General features: G+C 39.6%; 1 protein-coding gene across 1 annotated transcript in view; it reads right to left on the bottom strand.

The window, feature by feature from the left end:
• MKX (mohawk homeobox) overlaps positions 1-20,107 on the bottom strand; it is a 61,295-nt gene extending 41,188 nt beyond the window's left edge. The window contains exons 1-4 of the mRNA XM_040645300.1: positions 19,920-20,107; positions 18,002-18,161; positions 9,600-9,753; positions 8,837-9,175 (exon numbers count right to left, since the gene is read on the bottom strand). Of these exons, the coding sequence (XP_040501234.1) occupies positions 8,837-9,175; positions 9,600-9,753; positions 18,002-18,161; positions 19,920-20,107 (841 nt within the window). The remainder of the gene's footprint in view (positions 1-8,836; positions 9,176-9,599; positions 9,754-18,001; positions 18,162-19,919) is intronic.
• Positions 20,108-20,571: the final 464 nt, after the last annotated feature.

Below are 20,571 nucleotides of genomic sequence, written 5' to 3'. Positions count from 1 at the left end.
CTTCAGCCTGAGACTAAACCATTTCCCCCCCAAACCATTTTCCATTTGGGTTGTTATTATCACTCAAGTTTTTTCTGACCATTATCAGGTAAGGACTCAATGTCTCCAGTGTTCATACAAGGCAGAGGGAAGATACCACCGGTCAGTTTCAAAAGACACTTTATTTTCCTAACTACACTCAGTTTCTATTACACACACATGCAGAGAAACACACAAACCAGCCATATTAACTTTTAAGCATTTTCTGGAAACTACTCATGCTTCCCTTAGCAACCAAAGGATGACCCCTAGGTAACGATGTCTATTACCATCTGCAGTCCATAAACCTATGTAAGGATCTTTCCACTGCAGCCATTAAAATAGAGAAAATTTTTAAAAAGCACACATACCTAGCCTAAGTTCTCAAAAGTTCAACACCAATGACTTAGGTATTTACTTTTATTTAAAAGTAGAAGTCAATTAAGTACCTGAAATTGCCCAAAGCAATTAGACTTATTGTGCCAAGATCTGGATCATATCTCCAAGCAACCAAGCAACTCACTTCCAAAAAACTAACAATTTCAACGCCTAGGATAGTGCCTAAAGCAATTTTCTAACCTGCAAATTCAAGAATTGAACTAGAGGATCCTTTAAATTTCACTGTTAGATTTATAAAAATCCTTGACTATTTCCTTCTTTAGTATAATGAAAATGAGAGAAATTGGGTAATAACGTTGTTAAAGCAGAAGAGGAGAAAAGGACCACTATGCAGCTGTACCTTAAACGTGCCATCCTTCACCCAAACTGAAAACTAAGAGAAAATTCATAATTTGTGAAAGAACGATTTCTTTTGTGTGTGAACAAAATTGTTACTTTTTTGCTTCCCCAAAACTCACAATTATAAATGATATAATTTCTAATAGAAAACAAGAACAGAAGCTTCCAAAATTTAAAAGTACCAAAATTCTAGTCTGGAAGAAAACACGTATTTATTCTGAGTACAAATTCTGTTACATCAACAAGACACATTTTGACATAGAAAAATACCTGTTTAATTTTAGAAACAAAGTAGGGAGGCAGAAGGGAAAAACTCACTGCAGCTAACCAAAAAAGAAAGAAAGAAAAGAAACCACTTCCATATTCATTAAATAGAATGTCTTGTTATTTTCACAGACAGTACAAACTTTTTGACATCCTTTTTAGTCCCAGACTGGAGAGGTGTCAATGGACCTTATTCGGTCTCTCCAGTGTGTAAAGAGTTTACAAACCTACCAAATTTAGAATTAGTGGGAGTTACGTACTTATGTTCCTTATACATAAGAGAAGAAAAAAAGGCCCTTTTATGCCAGCTTTGAGTTGGGCTTGAATTTTTATGACTTATTTAGAAGCCCTAGGGAATGAAAAAAAAAAGTTTCTTAATGGAAATACTGACACAGGCTTAAATATAGTGACATGAGCAAGCACTCTATGGAACAGCACCAGGAGGTGACTGACCACTCCAGCAAGTTTGAAATGCAGACAGTTTCAGACAGTCGATGACAACTGACCGAATGGCAGTAGAAAGGTAACGGCAAGTTAGAGAATCAAAATTTCAGGTTGATAAACTTGTTTTTAACAGGAAAAGTTGTAAAATGTACAGGATCTTTACTCCAATATACGGAAGAAAAAGGAAACGTAAAATGTAAAATTTCTGCCTAGACTTTCTCCAATTCTGTTACTGGATTAAAAACAGTCATTCTTAAAAAGTCAAAGCTGTCCTATCGATCCTGAGAGACGTGGCAGAAGAGTTGAAGTCAGTGGGATCTAAATCTGTGCTTTGATTCTCAGATCTGACTTACAAGGCTATGTGCTAGATAGAGACAGACAACAAATATTTGCTTTTATTTGTCTATCTGCTACACTTTTTATTCTTTGGCGGATTTTTAAAAACTAGGTCATCTTTTCCACTTATCATCATCCTTGCATTTTCCTGAAAGTCGCTTTTTTTGTTTGTTTGCAAAGCGGGTTAGTTTCATTTTACACTTTCTAAATTATTGTTTTGAATCTCTTAAACATCTCATAGTTTTCAGCTACATTTTGTTTAATACTTACCTCTGGCTTTCACTTTTTTGCAATTGCCTTTTTTGTAAAGCTGTTTAAACTGATTTGAGATCATTTTCTTTCTCTTGTCATGTTCACGGACACAGATCAACATATATCTGTGTATATTAAAATGTCTTTTATGGTTTGGAAGGCAAACAGACCAAATCATTAAAACACTAACTCATTTAAGGAACAGTTATGGGGCAAATATGGGCAAGACACTGTACTAAGTGCTAAGGGGGCTATAAAATGAATAAAACGCCACTTCAGGGCCTCAAGGAACTTTTAATACACATAAGGCAGTGAGTAGCAGCACAAAAGAGAGACAGAATGCAGCTGTATTTCAGAAAAATAGCATGTCTAACCTTCACACACATGTGATATTAGTGTTGCCATCATTCTTGGTACTGCATGGAAGAAAGACAATGTGAAAGGACAGAAAGCATCGGGACCAAACCTAGTCCTAAAAAATGTGTACATTTTCTAAACTAAGCTGCCATATACTTTCGATTTGTTTGTAAGCCATGCTGTTTGTAGGGGCTGTAAGTCTCAATATTTACATTCAGGTTTTTCAGACTCTCATATGATACCAAATAACAAAGAAAAGTGAAGGAAAATCTACCCCTGAACAGTTGTTCTTTTTTTCTATTTTTGTTTGCCATTACTCTCTCAATTTTTAACAGTAGGTGGAACACTTATGCAATTTCATTTAAATTTTGCAAGTGAATCCGTTAGGGAAATTTAATTTTAAAAATCAAGCTACTTTTAAATAGTCCATATAAATGTGTTTGGTCTTCATTATCACTGATAAATATTTAAAAATCTATGGTGTTTAGAATATCATGCTTAAGTTTTAATAATTCTAGAGAAACCCCACACCTACCCAAAAGTCAGAACTTCTATAGATCTTATTTATAAGATTACTGCTTTGGAATCAGTAATTAGGAAAGAACCCCTTTCAACAGGCTATCAGAAAGACATCATTCTTTATTCAAAGGTGTTAGGGGCCAGTTTAGGATTGTGGCTAATCCTAAAATTACTGATTTGAAAGGGTAGAATATCATATAAAAAGCAATAGGAGGAGGTAGTTGAGAGAAGAGAGGATATTGAAGTACACCCCACATGCTGTGTTTAATATTATAAGCTTAAGAGAGCAGAAAATGCTATATTTTTAAAATCAGTACTTAAGTTTCTATCTGGAAATTTCACTTATGTGGAATACCTCATTCCCAGATGGTGTTTGATAGGTGAGGTATTATTGTAGTAAGGATACAAGACAAGAAATTGGATAACCTTTCAAGTATCCTTTAAATGTCACTAACTGGGCTGGTGATAGAGGGTTTTATTATTCTCTGTTGGAGTACATCAGCAATCATTTGCATGCCAGGAAAAGAATGTCTGGAATAATCCAAAAGGGCAAAGCTTAGTTCTTTCACTAAAAACAAGGAAGTGACAGGCACAAAAAGGGAAATAAAAGAAGATAAAAGTATCCAAAGCAGACTTACTGGTCAACAAAATCCCACAGAGAAACTAGCATGTACACAGAAACACATACTATTTTAACAGCTGGCTCTTGACAAAGCCTTCTTTTGACCATGAAGCTTTTTTTAAGCTACCCACAAACACAAAACCTAAAATTGATGAAACATATAAATTAGTAGTGATTATTCACTGTTCAAAAAGATCTGCCAAGACAGCCGTTTAAATCTTTCTTCTGCTTCATTTAACTATGGTTTCTTTGATGAGCAGCCTAACACAAAACACAGGGCTCCAGTGAGCCTAGCACAGGGCCTGTGTAGAGTGGCTCTTAATAAACATTTCTGTATGTGGAATGAATGCATGAAAGAGTATGTCGTGTATGAGTGGATTGTATCTCAGAAATGCACCTGTGAAGTCAGCTTTTAGAACTGAGAGTGCACTTCTCCAAAGAAGTCTTGCTATAAATTAAGGTTAAATCCCAGGGTAATCCAATGCTTTATTGAACTCATGTGCATACCTGGGTTTTACCACTGATAATGCCAGCTTAGATTCTAAAGTACATGCATATGCAGGAAGAGAGAGAAAAAAAGAACAGCTCTCTCCTCTTGGGGGGCATCCTTTTTTTTTTTTTGGTGTATTTATTTTTGCTTTTTTGAGATTGTTATCTTTTTTTTTTTTAATGATTTTTTTATTATATTATGTTAGTCACCATACAGTACATCCCCGGTTTCCGATGTAAGGCTCGATGATTCATTAGTTGTGTATAACACCCAGTGCACCATGCAATACGTGCCCTCCTTACTACCCATCACCAGCCTATCCCATTCCCCCACCCCCCTCCCCTCTGAAGTCCTCAGTTTGTTTCTCATAGTCCATAGTCTCTCATGTTTCATTCCTTGGGGGGCATCCTTAGCCGAGAAAAAATGTTTGGAAATGGCATTTACCCTCTGCCATCTTCCCAAATTTACTTTCTACTTCCTAGCTCCTCTTTCCTTAGTCACCAAAATCCCTAGTTCTGTCATTTTGCTCCAACTGTGGCAGGCCATCCAAATGGACTCTACCTTCCAAAGAATTCCATGCACCAAATAAGTGACTTCTTTCTTCTCTCAGTCAAAATCTCCATTTCTTCAGGGATATTCACCTCAGTCAAGTAGAGGGGAAGCTAATCTAATTAATTCACACTAACATAGAAAAGAGTTCTATCCGCCTATATGTTTTTGCCACACCAGATGTGTCTAATTAAGAGGGATTTTAGACAGTTTAACAAGATGAAGTTTAAACATTCTGCCTGTGGGAGCCGGTTAAATTTATGAATTATATACTAGCAGAGCAGTGGGGCTCAGAGAATAACCATTCAAATGTACTAGCCATTTATAAGTTGATCATTTGTGAGCTGCAAAAAGAAAGAACATAACAGGGACTTGTCCTCAAGCCAAGCAAAAGAAGGGGGGGAAGTCCACACGTTTTATTTCAAGACTTGCCTGACTTTCCCCTCGTCAGTACACTTCTAAGAAACCTCCCCTCTCCCCTTCAGTAAAGAAAATTTGATAGGCTTTTGAGGGTAAATCAAACTTGAATGCAAGTTAGGAAAGGCTCCAGTGAGGACTCACTCTGTAAGGTGGCCCAGATGGCAGATGGCTCCTTCACGGATGGTCCCATCTGGAGAATATCAGTACTGATTCAGTAGAAATGGAGGTGGATATTAAAGCTAGAGTCCTCATCCTGATACCTCAGAGAGCAGACCCACCTAAGGACTAGAGGACTTGAGGTTGGTTTATAATGGGAATTCGCTCCATCAAACATCTGAAAATTGTCATCCATTAACCTAACATAATGAAAAGTATTGTAATTTTAATTTAGACAGCTTAATTGAACAGACAACACTGAGTGACTAACTTTTCTCGAGTTTTTTCAAATTGTATTTAGAAGCAATAACCTTAAAAATTCTAATCAATTCTGTTATTATAATTTCTGCTGTCAGAAATGCTTTAGCCAATATTTATTGAAAGCCTCGTATGCCCCCTGAAAAGAGAGCTTCTTTTTTTCTTTCTGCATGATTGGGAGACTGCAGATTACAGAGAAATATTTAATGTCTACATAAAATCAATAAAAACAGGTTTGTATCTACTTTGATGTTGTCAGTCAAGTGGAGAGGAAGCTAATCTGATTAATTCACACTAACATAGAAAAGAGTTCTATCGCCTGTATGGTTCAATTAGGATTACTACTTTATAATCTAGCAGGTTTCGCCCTCCTAGAATTTAACAAGAACAAGTGAAATGAAATTCAGTGATATATTATCTTTCCACACACCAACTCTTTCATTTGGCTTTTTGATTCCTATCATTAATGAAATGCATCGTAAGATAGCAAAAATGGGTGGAAAAATGGATACAGTTGTTTTTAGCATAGATAAACTAATAAAGTGTGTTTAAAGGCGATCTATTCTTGAAAAAGAATTTAAAAGATGAAATTCTTGCACTACAATAAAACTGGATTGGGGGAGGGGAGTAGCATTTAATACCAGATTTAGAGGATTTCTATTTAGGTGAAAAAAGAAAGATATAACCAGAAGGAATTGAAGGAATTCAGAATAAGCCTGTATGCCAGAGGAAACCATAGCAGTTGCTCAGAAAGTATTTATTGAAATCCCCTGTTCTACTATTTATGCATGAGTGGTAACCCAGCTACAACTGCAACAACGTTGTTGCTTGGTTTCCCCAGAAGACAGCCATTTATTGTTTCAGGCTGAGATTTAGCAGAACCAGTCTTAGACCACCAGTCTTTCTCAATTCTCTATCCACAAAACCAAAAAAATTTATTCTGTTCTTTTTAAAGTTTATACACATGCATGCAAAACCAGAAGTTTACGTGTCTAGGCTGCTTTCTCATTGCTTGCATAACTAAAAAATAGGTTTTTATTTAAAAATAGAACTTGGCAAATGAATAGGCCATTGGATACTTTAATAAAAATAAATGGCCAAGATACTTAACTTCAAGAAGCACCAACTATATAGGCATGCTATTCCCTCCTCGGTTTTCTATTTTATCACCTTTGAAAAAAGCATGCATTTTCAGAAGACTCATCACAACTGGGTAAATTTCAAAGTTGTTTTTACTGGGCAGAATAAAGAAATGTGTAAAAAAATTAAAAAAAAAAACAGACCTTCAATTATTCCACCTATTCAAAATTAATTTCCATTGTTTCCAAAAGTCTTCCTTGTTTTTGTCTATACATACTTGTACTGTCATAACTGCATTCAATGTTTCCACAATTTTAAATTGTTTTTTACTTAACCTTATGTTACCAATATTTCTCATGCTGCTTCAAAGTCAGTATCAGTATCATAAATAAAAATGTTGATTTTTATACTATTCTAATCTGGTTTTGGATTAGGAGAACATTTACATTTTTAAAAACTGACATACTTTCCACATTTTTGCATGTTCCAGAAAAATGCATAAAGCATGAGAATTAATTATTTCTTCAAAGTTTGGAAAAAAATCCAATGACTCTATCAAATCATGTGTTTTCGGAATGGACTTTACTAAAAACTGTGACTTTTCCTGAATTAGTGGTCATTTACAACATTTCTCATTATAATTTCCTAATTTAATTTGTGTGAATAATACCAATTCATGTACACATTCGCATATAGCATATTGTCAAACAACTGTGCATAGTACACCATAATCTAAAAAAATATTTTTAATGACTATGTATTGATTGCTGTATCTCCTTTCTCACTTCCAACTTTAATCTGTGCCAATTTTTACTTGTTTCTTTCAGTATTGCTTTCAAAGAATCAATTCTTTATTTATTTTTCAGCTTTCCATTTTAATTTGTTTTATTTTTGTTCTTTTTCAATTACCTGTACTTGAATGACTTGATTTCCTATCTTTTCCTATCTCCGTAAATAAAACTCATGAAGCTCTGAATTATCTCCAAGTTCTGCTCTGGTCACATTAGCTAGACATTACGTATGCAGTTTTAAAATTTTTGTTATAGCTTAATAGTCTTTTATTTCATCTTTTACTTCTTCCTAGACCCAATTATTATTTACAAGACTAATTTTGTATCTCAGAGCGTTTGGAGTTGTTTTTATTCTCGAAGTTGGAGATGCAAACAGATATGAGGTTCAGTCTTTAAAACTGTATTGAGATTTTCTCTCAATCCTCACAGATAATATACCCTGCACACATTTGTAGACCCTTGAAAAGAAGATTTCTAGTTAAATAATCTGAAAGGTATATTAAATAGACCAAATTTAAATTCTTTTATAAAGCCCCCCTGTTCACATATCAAGCTCCTTACAAGGACTACATGCAGGATCATTTGTGTAGTATTTAGTAGAGGGCCTAGCATATCCTAACTACTGAATAAGTGAGTGGTGTCGGTATATGTAATAATTAAGAGTTATCATAGTCTGGTAGTAGGTACATTCCCCCTGCCCCTTATGCAGGCTAAGCTGCACTACTGATCCAGGAAGAGTAACTAGCTATGCGTTCTTGGTCTGGGTTTTCTTATCTATGATACAACATGGCTGGACTAGATGCTTTCTGAAGTTATTTCCAACTCTAACATTTCTAAATCTCATTTGTTGGCATTTTCAGGACCTGGACTCTATCTACACCAGATGTAGGTCACACATATCCTTTGTTCTGAAGCAACTTGCTCAAACACTCTTTACGAGAAAAACTCTCTGGAAACTGAAGTGCAGATAGAAATTTTACCAAACTCACTACTCCATCAGAAAGTTTTGGACAGGCAGAAATCGATTCATTATTTTTGGAATAAAAGTAAAAATTTCAAAGCTATTTACCAGCCCTACTTGTGCTTTCCAGGAATAAAAGTAAAATTTCCAAAGCAACTTAAGCCAGACCTACACTTTTCCTTCATAAGAGTCTCGGCACCCACGCTAATTCGTGCTCATTTTCTGTCACTATTAGCAATCAAAGAATTTAAGAGAAAAGATGAAATACAAAGTGTTCGTATGGTTGGCTATAATTCAGGGCATTCCTCCTCCAAGAATGTATATCATTGAGATTAAAAATGAGTATTAAGGATGAAAATTCTCATCTTTATTATTAAGGGTGAAAGTCCCTAGTAGACATCATCTACTAACAAGCACGTTTGGTAATTAAAAACAAAAGCTTTCAAATTAAATCATGGGCTATATGTGAATAATCTCATACAAAAGCAATAAAAATTATGCCTTTATACCTGTTGAAATAGACCCCTTGCTGCAGTTTTAGTTCTGTTTTAAACAAGGTATCATGAAAAGCGCAGACTTACCTGTACGATAGACGAAGTTGCCTTCGGTTTCTGATGATGAGGGAGACACCAATTCTTCCTCAAATTCGTTGGAACTAAAAGATCCTGAATGGTTTCTTTGCCTTGTCTTTCCCATCATGGCAGCGTTTGTGGCCATGACATGTCTCAAAGAGTCGTTAAGGTAACGATTCAATAGGCTGCTCTTGTATTTGGGGGGTGATACGTAGTCCTCACTGGCCCGTGACTCTGGCCTGATCACTCCAGCTTTTATGACCGAGCTTTCACTTTTAATCACAGGATGGTGAACTGGATTATTATAGCCCCCTTCATTTATGTGGTTTCTTGGAGGATTTTCTCCGTCTAAGGGAGAAAAATATCAGTAGGTAGTACTTACATATAACTTTTCCCCAGCCACCAAACTGTTATAGTTAATCATTAAATATATACATAAAGACAGAATATTTAAAGTGTATAAAATTATCTTTGATACTCAAGATTAATTTTTAGGCAAGGGAAGCAGGAATCTATGTAATCTCTCCCTATGGTATTTTAATATTAATGAATTTCACAGAAAATGTTATTCTGACACATGATAAATCTATAAACAAGAGGAAATAGCCATAATTCTGTTGGTCATTTATGGTATTGTAAAAGTGAAGTTACCTCATGCAGTAAAAAAGAACCATTATGGCACCATCATGTTTTGTGGAATCAACCTTAAAAATAGCAAATGGGGTGAACTTTTTATTAACAGAGGTAAAGCAAAATAAAAATATTAACCAACCTTCAGAACATGAATCATCGCTGCTTACACTAAGCCGCTCAGCATTTCCTTGAACATACTTGTTGTACAATTTTATTCTTAAAGCCCAGCTTAAATCTGGCTGTCGAACAGTATTCTTAAGCCGACGTCTTGCATTAGCAAACCAATTTGACACCTAAAAAAGTTGTATTTTTCAATTAACAAAACATAAAATATTACCCATCACATAATTACTTTCCCACAAAGGACCTAAGCCTCTCTCAGTATCTCTGATCATTAAATATTTTCAGAAGGTAATAGTACTAGACAGTCATTCCATTCATTCACTCATTCATTCAACAAACATGCTGAGCACTTACTACAGAGACCGAGCACATACTGTATTCTGGGAATTAAAAAAAAAAAAAAGAACAGCCCTTGCCATCAAATGCTCAGTCTAGTAAGAAAGGTAGAGAGTGTACAAATAACTTTAATACAAGAAACAATGTGATGAATGGTTTAAGAGGCATTAAAATAAAACGATGCAGGAGTCCAAAGGAAGAAGGGGTTACTTCCAAGACCTCATGAGGAATCAAGCGAAGCGTTGAAGGAGTGTGTCAGGTAAAAGGGATAGGGAAGTGTGTTCCCTATAAAGAGGACATGGGAACAAATGTAAGTCCAATTCCAGAGACACCGTGGTGAGTGAGGAAGAGGGAAAAGTTAAAGATGACCCTGAGTCATCCCTGTGTAACCAAGAGAAGGATAGTGCCATTTTTTTTAAAGATTTTTATTTATTTATTTATTTGACAGAGATAGAGACAGCCAGCGAGAGAGGGAACACAAGCAGGGGGAGTGGGAGAGGAAGAAGCAGGCTCACAGTGGAGGAGCCTGATGTGGGGCTCGATCCCAGAACGCCGGGATCATGCCCTGAGCCGAAGGCAGACGCTTAACCGCTGTGCCACCCAGGCGCCCCAAGGATAGTGCCATTTTGAGAAAGAAAGTAGAACTGTTCAAGGGTGAAATAATGTGCTTGGTTGGGGAATGACTGGTTTGAGATACTAGAAAAGCATACAGGTGATATGTGCAGCAAGAAAATAAAATTGATAACTGAGACTCAAGGGAGAGGAAGAGCAGATGTGGGTTAAAGAGACAGAGGTGACAGCAGCAGCTGTGAGTAGGTAGAAAGAGAGATGGTTGAAGCCCAAACTCTGGAAACCTCCAGACATCAAGGAGGAGGACTGTAAAAGAGGAGCTAGCAGAACAATCAGACATAGAGCAATCAGACAAGGAGAGGGAGAAAAATGCCAATAACACCCAGCTTTAAGTTGAAAGTCAAGTGCTTCCAAAGCAAATAGGTGAAGGCAAAGAAACAAACACTGCAAAACAAAGGGCACTTACTTCCATTGTTTTTAAAATATGCTATTGGATTTTCAGAAGTTAAAATGGTGCTTGAGATTTCCTTTAAAATATCAGGCCATCATCAGAAAAAAAAATATGTAAATAACCCGAGGGGTCAATATTTGCTTTTAAAAAGATGAAATGTGGAAAGAGAATTACATCTTTCTGCCAATTTAGTCTAGAACATGACTCCATGTTACTATAATGGTTTGTGTGGCAACGCTTGCATTGGAAGTTTGTTTTTTCTTTTTTTATATTTATAATATAAATATACAATTTTTACACATTGCTCAAGACTTAATTATTGAATGGACCTATGGTGAATCCTACTTTTAAAAAAAACAAAACCACAATTCTTTTCCTCTTTGCCTCCACGGGTTTTTAAAACATGGTAATTTTCCCCAATTTATACACACACACACACACACACACACACACACACATAGACAATATATCATACGTTATATATATATTCAGTATTCATTACCTCCTTTGTGTCTTAAGTAATAACTATTTCTTAAATTTATGTGCATTGATGCAATAACTCACCATGGCATTCCAGAAGTCTTAATCAATCCCTCTTCCTATTCTGCTATTATAACAATGATTTAATCTGGCTTCAAATTCTAAGTCTTCTCCAACCTCTATAGACAGACAACTTCTGAGACTATTCATTCAATAAATACACATTGAGCAGCTCTTGTGCTCTAGCCATGGTAGTTAGTGCTAGAAGTTTTTGTTAGGATAAACTTTGTCCCTGCACACACGGAAGGATTAGCATAGAACTATGTATTAACTGTGATACACAGGTGAACATTCACTATGGAAGCATGAAATGCCTGGTCCAGTCCCCAAACCTCCCTCTATTCTCCAAGTCATGGCCAAAGTATTCATTCATGTCGTTGATAGTAGTAATCGGGAATTTTAGAACATTCTTTTTCTGAAGCTCCCTATCTTTCATTCTATGCACTTGAATGAATCTGAACCATCACCATCAAATTCAAGTGTTGATGCACCATTACAATTTAATTGCTTAACTTCTTCAAATCCTCATTAATGTCCTGTTATCCTGTAACGGGTATAGTGGAAAGAGACCTAGTTTCCTGTTCTCAATTTGCCAAAAACGTGTGTGAATTTAGAGAAGTCACTCAACTTTCTGAACTTTAAGCCCTTCATCTATAAAATGCATTAGATGGTCCCTAACAACCTTGCCAATTCTAAAAATGAAGATCTGCGAATATAGTCTATGCTCTCCTACAAAATTGTTAATTTATTCCCTTTATAGCTGGTGCTAACCTACCTTCTGCCCTTGACCACCACCCTTTTGAGCAACCAGACATGTGTGTTTATGTCCCCTGACTGGCAACTTCTCCTAACCTATGTCACTTATATTTATTAGAATTCAACTTCAAAATGTTTTTATTATTTTCTTTACTAAATATTATATAATTGAGAGTACCCTTAAATCATAACTAACCTTAAACTTCAGCACAAGCATCACATAGTACAGTGTAAAATCCAATTCTTATACAATTCTTCGTATTTTTATTAAAATGCAATAGTCTCTAATTTCCAAAAACATTAACACACTGTAATTCTAACATACAAAAATGGGGATGTTTAAATGTCATTGTGGGATTACAGTTTTTCATATATAGGGGTCATATCCTTTTTTATGTTTTATATACTCAGTTCTTACCATAGTACATCAACTACAAATTAGATAATTTTCCAGAAAGGTTTGCTGATATTTAACATGGGCTGTCTCTAACCTGATTTCGTAAGTTTGACTGGCAAGCAATCTGCAAATATATTTACTCTGCCAGTATTTTATCACCAGAAATTTACTGTACAATTTAAGGGCTAGATATAGTCCAAGGTAGTTTAATATCTGCTTGCATTAAGCCATGTAAACAGCAAACAATTGGTTAACAAATTTGCATAAATACTGTTTTGCAATTTTTTTGTCCTGATGAACTAATAATGCAAACTCCATCTGTTTCACAGAAGGTAAAAATACCAGTTCAGATTTTCTACCTTCAACTTACTATGGATTTCTTCAGGTTGTCATGCAAATCTCATTAAATTCTATTTTACATGAAACAGGCCTCCTTACCATGGATAGGCTCTGCAACAGTATGTTGATGTCAAACTCAGAGCTTAAGAAGCACTATATTTTACAGTGAAAACTTGGAGAAGCAAATATCTAGAAGTTGGAAAAGAAAACTAAGTAATTTTCATCCCTACTCTAACCGAGGTGTTTACATTCATCGTATTGACAGAGCAATCATTATAGTAAACCCAAAGGGATAAGCTGGCATCTGTCCATCTTTGAACATACAGAATTAACAAACTTATTCTGAGTTACTCAACTGAAATATTGAGAACCTCATTTCTACACCATGTAGTATAACACTTGGAATAATGTAGAAAGACCAATCTGAGATTTTGTTGAATATTTAACAGTTGCTATAATCCTTGCAGTTGATAACTGCACATATATCTCAGCAGAATCACTCACCCAACAAAAATGGAGCTATGTTAACAGAGGGGGCAAAATCTTAGAACAAGTAGTTTTAACCAATGGTACATAGACATTATCATAAGAATGTGAAACTTCTATAAGTAAGGGAAGCATTAACATCCAATCATTAAATGTAATCTCAAACTCCATGTGAATTGCACTCTGCATTGTGATCATGAAAGAAATCATCCCAAGGAGACATTGCACTCTTTTAATCCAGGAAAAATATAAATATACTAAAAAAGACATACACATGAACAATGGGGACCACTGAAACCAGATACAGCACCCATCTGCCCTTCTTTGAAAAACTTCTTCCAAGGCAATTACTCTGCAGTAAGCTGTATATCCTACAATAATACAAACCCCCAACTGCATACCACTTTATGTTATTCCACAATAAAGCTGTTCAAAAAATATACAGAGTATATTTTTTATAATGTTTAAGCAATGGTCAGCCATAGAAATTAAGCACAATGGAATATTTTGGTTGGTTAAAGTACACACACACACACACACACACACACACACACACAAGTCATTACCTGTTAATTTTATGAAAAGTCTGTATCTCTTTAGGACATAAGATGCCAGGTTAACAATAAATAACTCTTTCTGCTTCATTTTTTAGGGATAAATAAAATGCACGTGTGGATTAACGTCCTTAGGGCTTCTAATTATCAGAAAAAGTACCTTTTGTGGTCCTAAAAATATTTCTTTCACTAAAGTTTCAGTTCCTTCCTTCTAGGTTTAGTGGAGATTGCTGACCAGGTTTTAGGTCATTCCTTATCAATTTAAGAGTAACAAAACAAGGCAAACGTACATTTTACGAAAAGTTTAACAGTTTGACACACAGCCAAAAGGAAAATGTTACGTGTAAAAGAAATTCTCAAAATACAAGATACTCTCACAGTTAAGGAATAAAAGTTATGTTAACCGCTTATTAACATCAGTCATGAGAAACAGAGATAGGAGGGACTGCAATAAATAGGAAATAGGACTTTAGAACTAGAAATAAGGGGAACACTCCATAGTTGTCCACAGACATAAAAATATGACATATTTCCAGCTGTACTGAAGATAGTAAAATGAGTTATATTCATGCTGTTCTATAGAACCATCACAGAGCATTAAGGATACATTGAACACACCTCTGTGTGTTCAATGGAATGGATTTTAAAACTAGAATATCTTAGCCAGATTTCAAGACATTCTCTAGTTTTCAGAACAGTGTTTTGGAAAGCCACATGGTTATTATAATGGTATTCCCCAATTAGAACCTATTCACTTTGCAAAATGTACACATAGTTTACGGAAAGTACGGTGCTGGGATGATATGGGGCTATGAAGATGAAAAAGACATGATCGCTCTTCTCAAGAAGCCTGACTCCACAGGAGAAATTTATTTACTGGGAGAACTTGACTCATTAAGTAGGGGTCTACTTTGCAGGGATCAAAAGTTTTATTTAGCTCATAGCTTTATATTTTTTCCTCCAGAAGTGTAAAGTTTATTTGGTTTCCCATAGAGTCAGAATTTGCTTAGATGTTTAATGTATGTCTGACTTTCACAAACTCTCCCACATATATCAACATAAGTGCAGTTGAACCTTGAACAACACAGGTTTAAACTGCATGGGACCACTTATATGTGGATTTTTTTCACCAAATACAGTACAATAAATGTATTTTCTCTTCCTTATAATTTTCTTTTTTTTTTTTTAAGATTTTATTTATTTATTTGAGAGAGAGAAAGAGCACAAGCAAGGGGAGCAGCAGGCAGAGGGAGAAGGAGAAGCTGACTCCCTGCTGAGCAGGGAGCCCAATGCAGGACTAGCTCCCAGGACCCTGGGATCATGACCTAAGCCAAAGGCAGACGCTTAATCCACCAAGACACCCAGGAGCCCTCTTCCTTATAATTTTCTTAATAACATTTTCATTTCTCTAGCTTACTTTATTGTAAAAGTACAGTATTGACTTCCAATCAACAATAGGCTATTAGTAGTTAAGTTTTGGGGAAGTCAAAGTTATATGTAGAATTTTGACTTGCAGGGAGGGTTGGCCCCTGTAACTCTGTGTTGTTCAAGGGTCAGCTGCAGATATGTGTATATATATATATATATATGCATACATGTATACACACACATACACACATATATATATGTACATATATATATGTATATTCTTACATAGATATCCTAATATGCCTAATTGGATGATTATATTTAAAGTCCCTTGGCTATTCTATACATTTTGATTTTTTGCATTTATCACTATAATGTTCCAGAAACCAACTTCATTTACTATAAAGATTTGGAAATCATTAAGCAGGTATTTAATTATTATAAATAATTATGTTTACTCCATTTAAAAATTAAATAATTCTGTGCATTTTTTTAAAGATTTTATTTACTTATTTGACAGAGAAAGACAGCCAGCGAGAGAGAGAACACAAGCAGGGGAAGTGGGAGAGAAAGAAGCAGACTCCCAGCGGAGGAGCCTGATGCGGGGCTCGATCCCAGAATGCCGGGGTCACACCCTGAGCCAAAGGCAGACGCTTAATGACTGAGCCACCCGGGCACCCCTAAATAATTCTGTGCATTTTTATTTGCTAATGACTGGTGTAAGAGAAAATATAATGAGAATATAAAATATAATTAGAAAATCGTAATAGCATTACAAAGATCTTAATGCAGAGAGAATGGTTATTTGTATTTGAACTATTACAGGTAGGAAATAATTTGGTTCTGTATTAAAATTACAACTACTTGTATTGCATTTCAACAAAACTACTGTACACAAAAATTTAAATGTCTCTAATGACAATGTTACTTTTTATAATTAAAAAAATGTTCTAAATATGTCATTTTTTTGCTTTCTGAATGAAAGAATTGCAAGCATTAAGTATGGAACTGTATGATATACCAAAATTAATCTAATGTTTTATTGCTGACATCACTGTGAAACATTCAAATAGCTCTATAAACTAGTGTATTTTCAAAATAAATAGCATACCTGTTTAAACTGAAATTTGAACATATGCATTTATTTTCACAAGTCAAGTTTTTCTGACTGGAATCACTGAAAATTCATAGTTTTATGTTAAACAGATATTAAGCCAAGAACACTAAATAAATTTTCCCCTCCAGTGCTGCAGCAAATCACTATTAATACTATTGCCTGTTAACATGAAGCAAAACAGATGTTTTTCTCTACAATTGTATTCTGAATATAAGCAGACAAATGCATATTATAGTTTTAATAAGCTCGAATACAAGTCAACTTTTAGGCTTTGTCAAACTTTCTGGCAATTCCTAAAATGTCAACCTTAAATACTCTGGAAAGCAAGTTTTATTTTATCTAGGAGTTAAATACTATCTTTTATTTGGGGCCTCCCTCACTATAAATTTAATGGAATGACCAAAACTTCACAAACGCAGTAATGTAGTGCTACCATAATATATGAAACTTCTCAAATTATTTAGCTCCTCCTCCGCTTTCTGAATAAATTTGTTGTTTGCATGTATAAAAGTTCATGTCACCAAATTTATTAAAGAAGTCTGTGGTGGCATTTGATCTGGAATTACATTATTTCCAGGCCTACCTCTACCCCGTACTAATACTTAACTGCCACAGTGCCTTGGTCACATCATCTATAAAATGCTCACGGCTGCTCTACCTCACCACGTTTTTGTGAATACCAAATAAGACCATGCAGGGAAAAAGCTAGTCAGATATGGAGTTGGTTCACTAGAGAAGAAACAAACTTGCACTCTTTCTCTGCACTTGACGAAATAAAACAATCACTTGAAATTGGCCTCTTCACTAGCAGCAAAACTGTGTGGATTCTAGCTAATGCTGAGGATGCCTCTTACTTAAAAAGAAATTAGAAAAAAAAAAAAAATCAAAACTACTTCTTGCCCTTCCACCCTAAGTCCTAGCTCTGTCAGTAAAGGTAATTTTTACGTTACCCTGTACTTGATCTTTAATATGGATACCTAATGTAGAGTGCCTTTCTGCATGGTTCTCCACGTTTCATCCAGGGCCAGCCGCTTTACTATGATCCTGAGAACTTGTTAGAAATGCAAAATATTGACCCCACCCCAAACCTACGACTGAATCAGAAACTCCGTGTGCGGCCCGGCAACGTGAGTCTGAACAACCTCCAGGCGATTCTGATGCACACTCAGGTTTGAAAATCACTGCGGGGAGTCCCATCTGTACCCACCAACATAGGGCACAGGAGTCCAGATTCCCAGACACCTTTTCACAACTCGCAGTTGACTTTTCACTGCCTGCCCCCCAACAAAACACCATGCAACCCCTCCTGAACCGAGCGCGAGCGCTGAATTGATAGGTAAGATGGAGAGGAAAGCCAGACGCTTCCTGCAAGCCCTCAGCATCCTCTGAGGCGGGAGCGGGAGCACCAGGACCGGCCTGCACCCGCCCCATCCTTCCCCAGCCGGAGGCGCCAGGTGTAGATCCGCGCGCACACGACGCGGGCCGGCGCGTCCGCCGCGGTTACCTGCACCAGCGTCATCTGCGAGCCGAGCGCCAAGAGGATCTTCTCGGTCTTGGTGGGGTACGGGTTGTCGCGGTGCTTGTAAAGCCACTGCTTGAGGGGCCGCGCCATGTCTTGCAGAGCCTGCCGCTTGTGCCTCACCTTCCCGCCATTCTGCCTGGCCCTGGACACGGGGAGAGGGGGAGGCCGGGGTGAGCGGTGCCGCCGGGCCCCTGCCCCCGGGATTCCCCGCGGCCGGACACCTTCTCGCCGCAGCCCCGCGCTCCCCCGCCCCCCGGGAACGGCCGCCGCGCCCGCGTCCCGCTCTGCAGGGCACCGGCTCCACAGACACGTCCGCCCCGCGCCCCCGGACTGAGGTGAGGCGGGGACCGGGGCCACACGACTTCCGGGCGCGAATACCCTTCCCTGGGCGTCTTTGAAATGGCCTGGTTGTCGCAGGTGTCATGTGGCGGTGACGGACACTAAGTTTATCTGGAAAGGGGGGTAGCCTGAAGCCAGTAGCCGGGTGAGAGGTTTAGGGGACGATGGGGACGCGATCTGAGGGAAAATGTTACTCAGGCTATGGATCTGCGCAGCAGGGCTGTCGCCCTCTCCCAGCCCGTCTGCACCCGCGCCTTTGAGAGGCTCTGGCTTCGTGGGCCGGGTCAGGCTGCTGCCAGCTCTCGAACGTTCTGTCAGGGGCACTCATGTCTGCCGCTGGGGGCTTCCCGTCGCCGGTGGTCAAAGCAAAGGTCGCCCACTGGTCGGCGGGAATAAAGCAAGGGATGATGGCCCTCCCGCCGCCCTGGTTCTTTCTCTGCGAGCTGTTTCCTTTGATCCTCTGGAAAAAGGGGAAACTTTCCCAGCAAGCGTTTGTGGAGGAAGGACGCAGAACCTAAAAAAAACCACTCTAGGGGCCTTTTCCCGACTGAAGGGAGAGTTTTAAAAGTATGGAAAACTCCGTGCGTGAAGAAAAGCACATTCAAAGGGGGAAGGGGCCGAAGCAGCCCGCAGCCGGATGCTGGGCGCTGCGCTCCCCGGCGCCTCCGGGAGGTGTCGCCGCGCCGCCGCCCACGCGCCCCGCCACTCAGGGAAGCTCGCGCGCCTGCGCCGCAGCTTCCAGGACTTTCGCCTCTTTAAACACTTTGAAATGCAACTCCATCCGAAAGGGCTGGTAGTAACATTTTGAAGAAACCTAATCTCTATTTTACTAACCAACAACGCCGCAGAACAAGCAGCTGATGCAATCTTTCAGGTGGAGACGGCCAGGACGGCCGCCCCTCCCCCCGCGGGGCGCTCAGGGAGCCGCAGCGACGCATCTGCAGCCGGAGCTGCTGGCCCACCCGCGAGTTCTCGCTCCCCAGCAGCCCCTCGCCCGGCTAAACCGAAACCCGGCCCGGCAGGCCCCCGGGCTCGCAGCGGGCCCTGCCGAGCCGCGCGCGCGTCCGGGGCGCCCTGCGGAGAGCCGACCTTGCCAACACCTTGGCGGCGGCGGGGCGAGCTTCGAGGCCGTGGCTAGGCCCTGTCGTGACCTAAGAGGGGAAGCCCACGGGGCTGGCTTGACCTGGGAAGCCCCGACTGCTTAGCCCTGCCCTGTTCCTGGGCATCCCGCTCTCAGCCGCGCGTCCGCAGCCGTGGTCCGGATAGGGGCAGGTAGCCCCCTACCCTGAGGTCCGGGTATCAGGGGACTGGGGGGCCGTTCCAGGTGTCCTCAGCTTCCAACAAGCCTCTTTGGGGCTATCTTGATGAACCGATTCCCCTATATTTTGAGAAACTAATGCCTTCAAAGGACAATCCGCGAGACCGGGGTGGAGACCCGCCCTCCCGGGAACTCTGGGCCCCTAACCCACGCGCCCCGGCTGCCACTTGCACTCCCGCGCCGCTCACCGCTCCCACCCGACCGGGCTGCAGGCGGGCAGGGGTCCCGGGAGGGTGAGCGTACCCGGTCCTCCGGTGTCTCAGGCCGAGGTTGTCCTTGAGGGGCGGGCCGTCCGGAATGCCCACCTCAGGGCGGGCGTGGGTACTGTCCAGGACGCCACCGTAGGGTCGGCTGCCCCGTTCCCGTTCCGGAGCGCCGCGGTCCTCAAAAAGAACGGTGCCGCTGAGCTTGTTGAAGACGATGGTGTTCATGGTGCCGGCTGGCTGGGGCTCGCTGGGCGGCCGCAGCTCGAGGCCTGGCCGCCGGGAGCTCCGCAGGGCTCGGGTTCTAGGAGAAGATGCATCACATTACTCGCTCAGTGCTCGCATCCCTGTGCCTCCCGAGCCCCGGACTCGGCCGAGGCTCTGGGCTGGGGAGCCGAGGGGAGGAGCGGCGCCGCGGCACCTGGACAAGGGAACCCTTGCCTCTCCGCACCTGGTTACACCGCTTCCCCCCTCCCCCAACTCCCCGCACGCTCCCGGGACAGGTCCCTACCCTCCTCCTTGCCCTGGCGATTTAGTTCGCAAGGAACCTCAACCAGGAATAATTTACCTGCGTAGGCAAAGGAAAGTAATTCTTAAACGAGTTCTTCTCTTGGTTTTAATCTGGAAGAACTGCACTCGGGTTAGCGGAGCGGGATAGGCGCGGGGGAGGGGGAGTTGTTCTTCAGTCACAA

This window comes from Ursus maritimus, unplaced genomic scaffold, assembly GCF_017311325.1.
Source record: "Ursus maritimus isolate PB19 unplaced genomic scaffold, ASM1731132v1 scaffold_31, whole genome shotgun sequence".
NCBI classification, from domain to species: Eukaryota; Metazoa; Chordata; class Mammalia; order Carnivora; family Ursidae; genus Ursus; species Ursus maritimus.
Note: the sequence above shows the minus strand (reverse complement) of the source record. Positions and strands in the feature narration are given on the sequence as shown.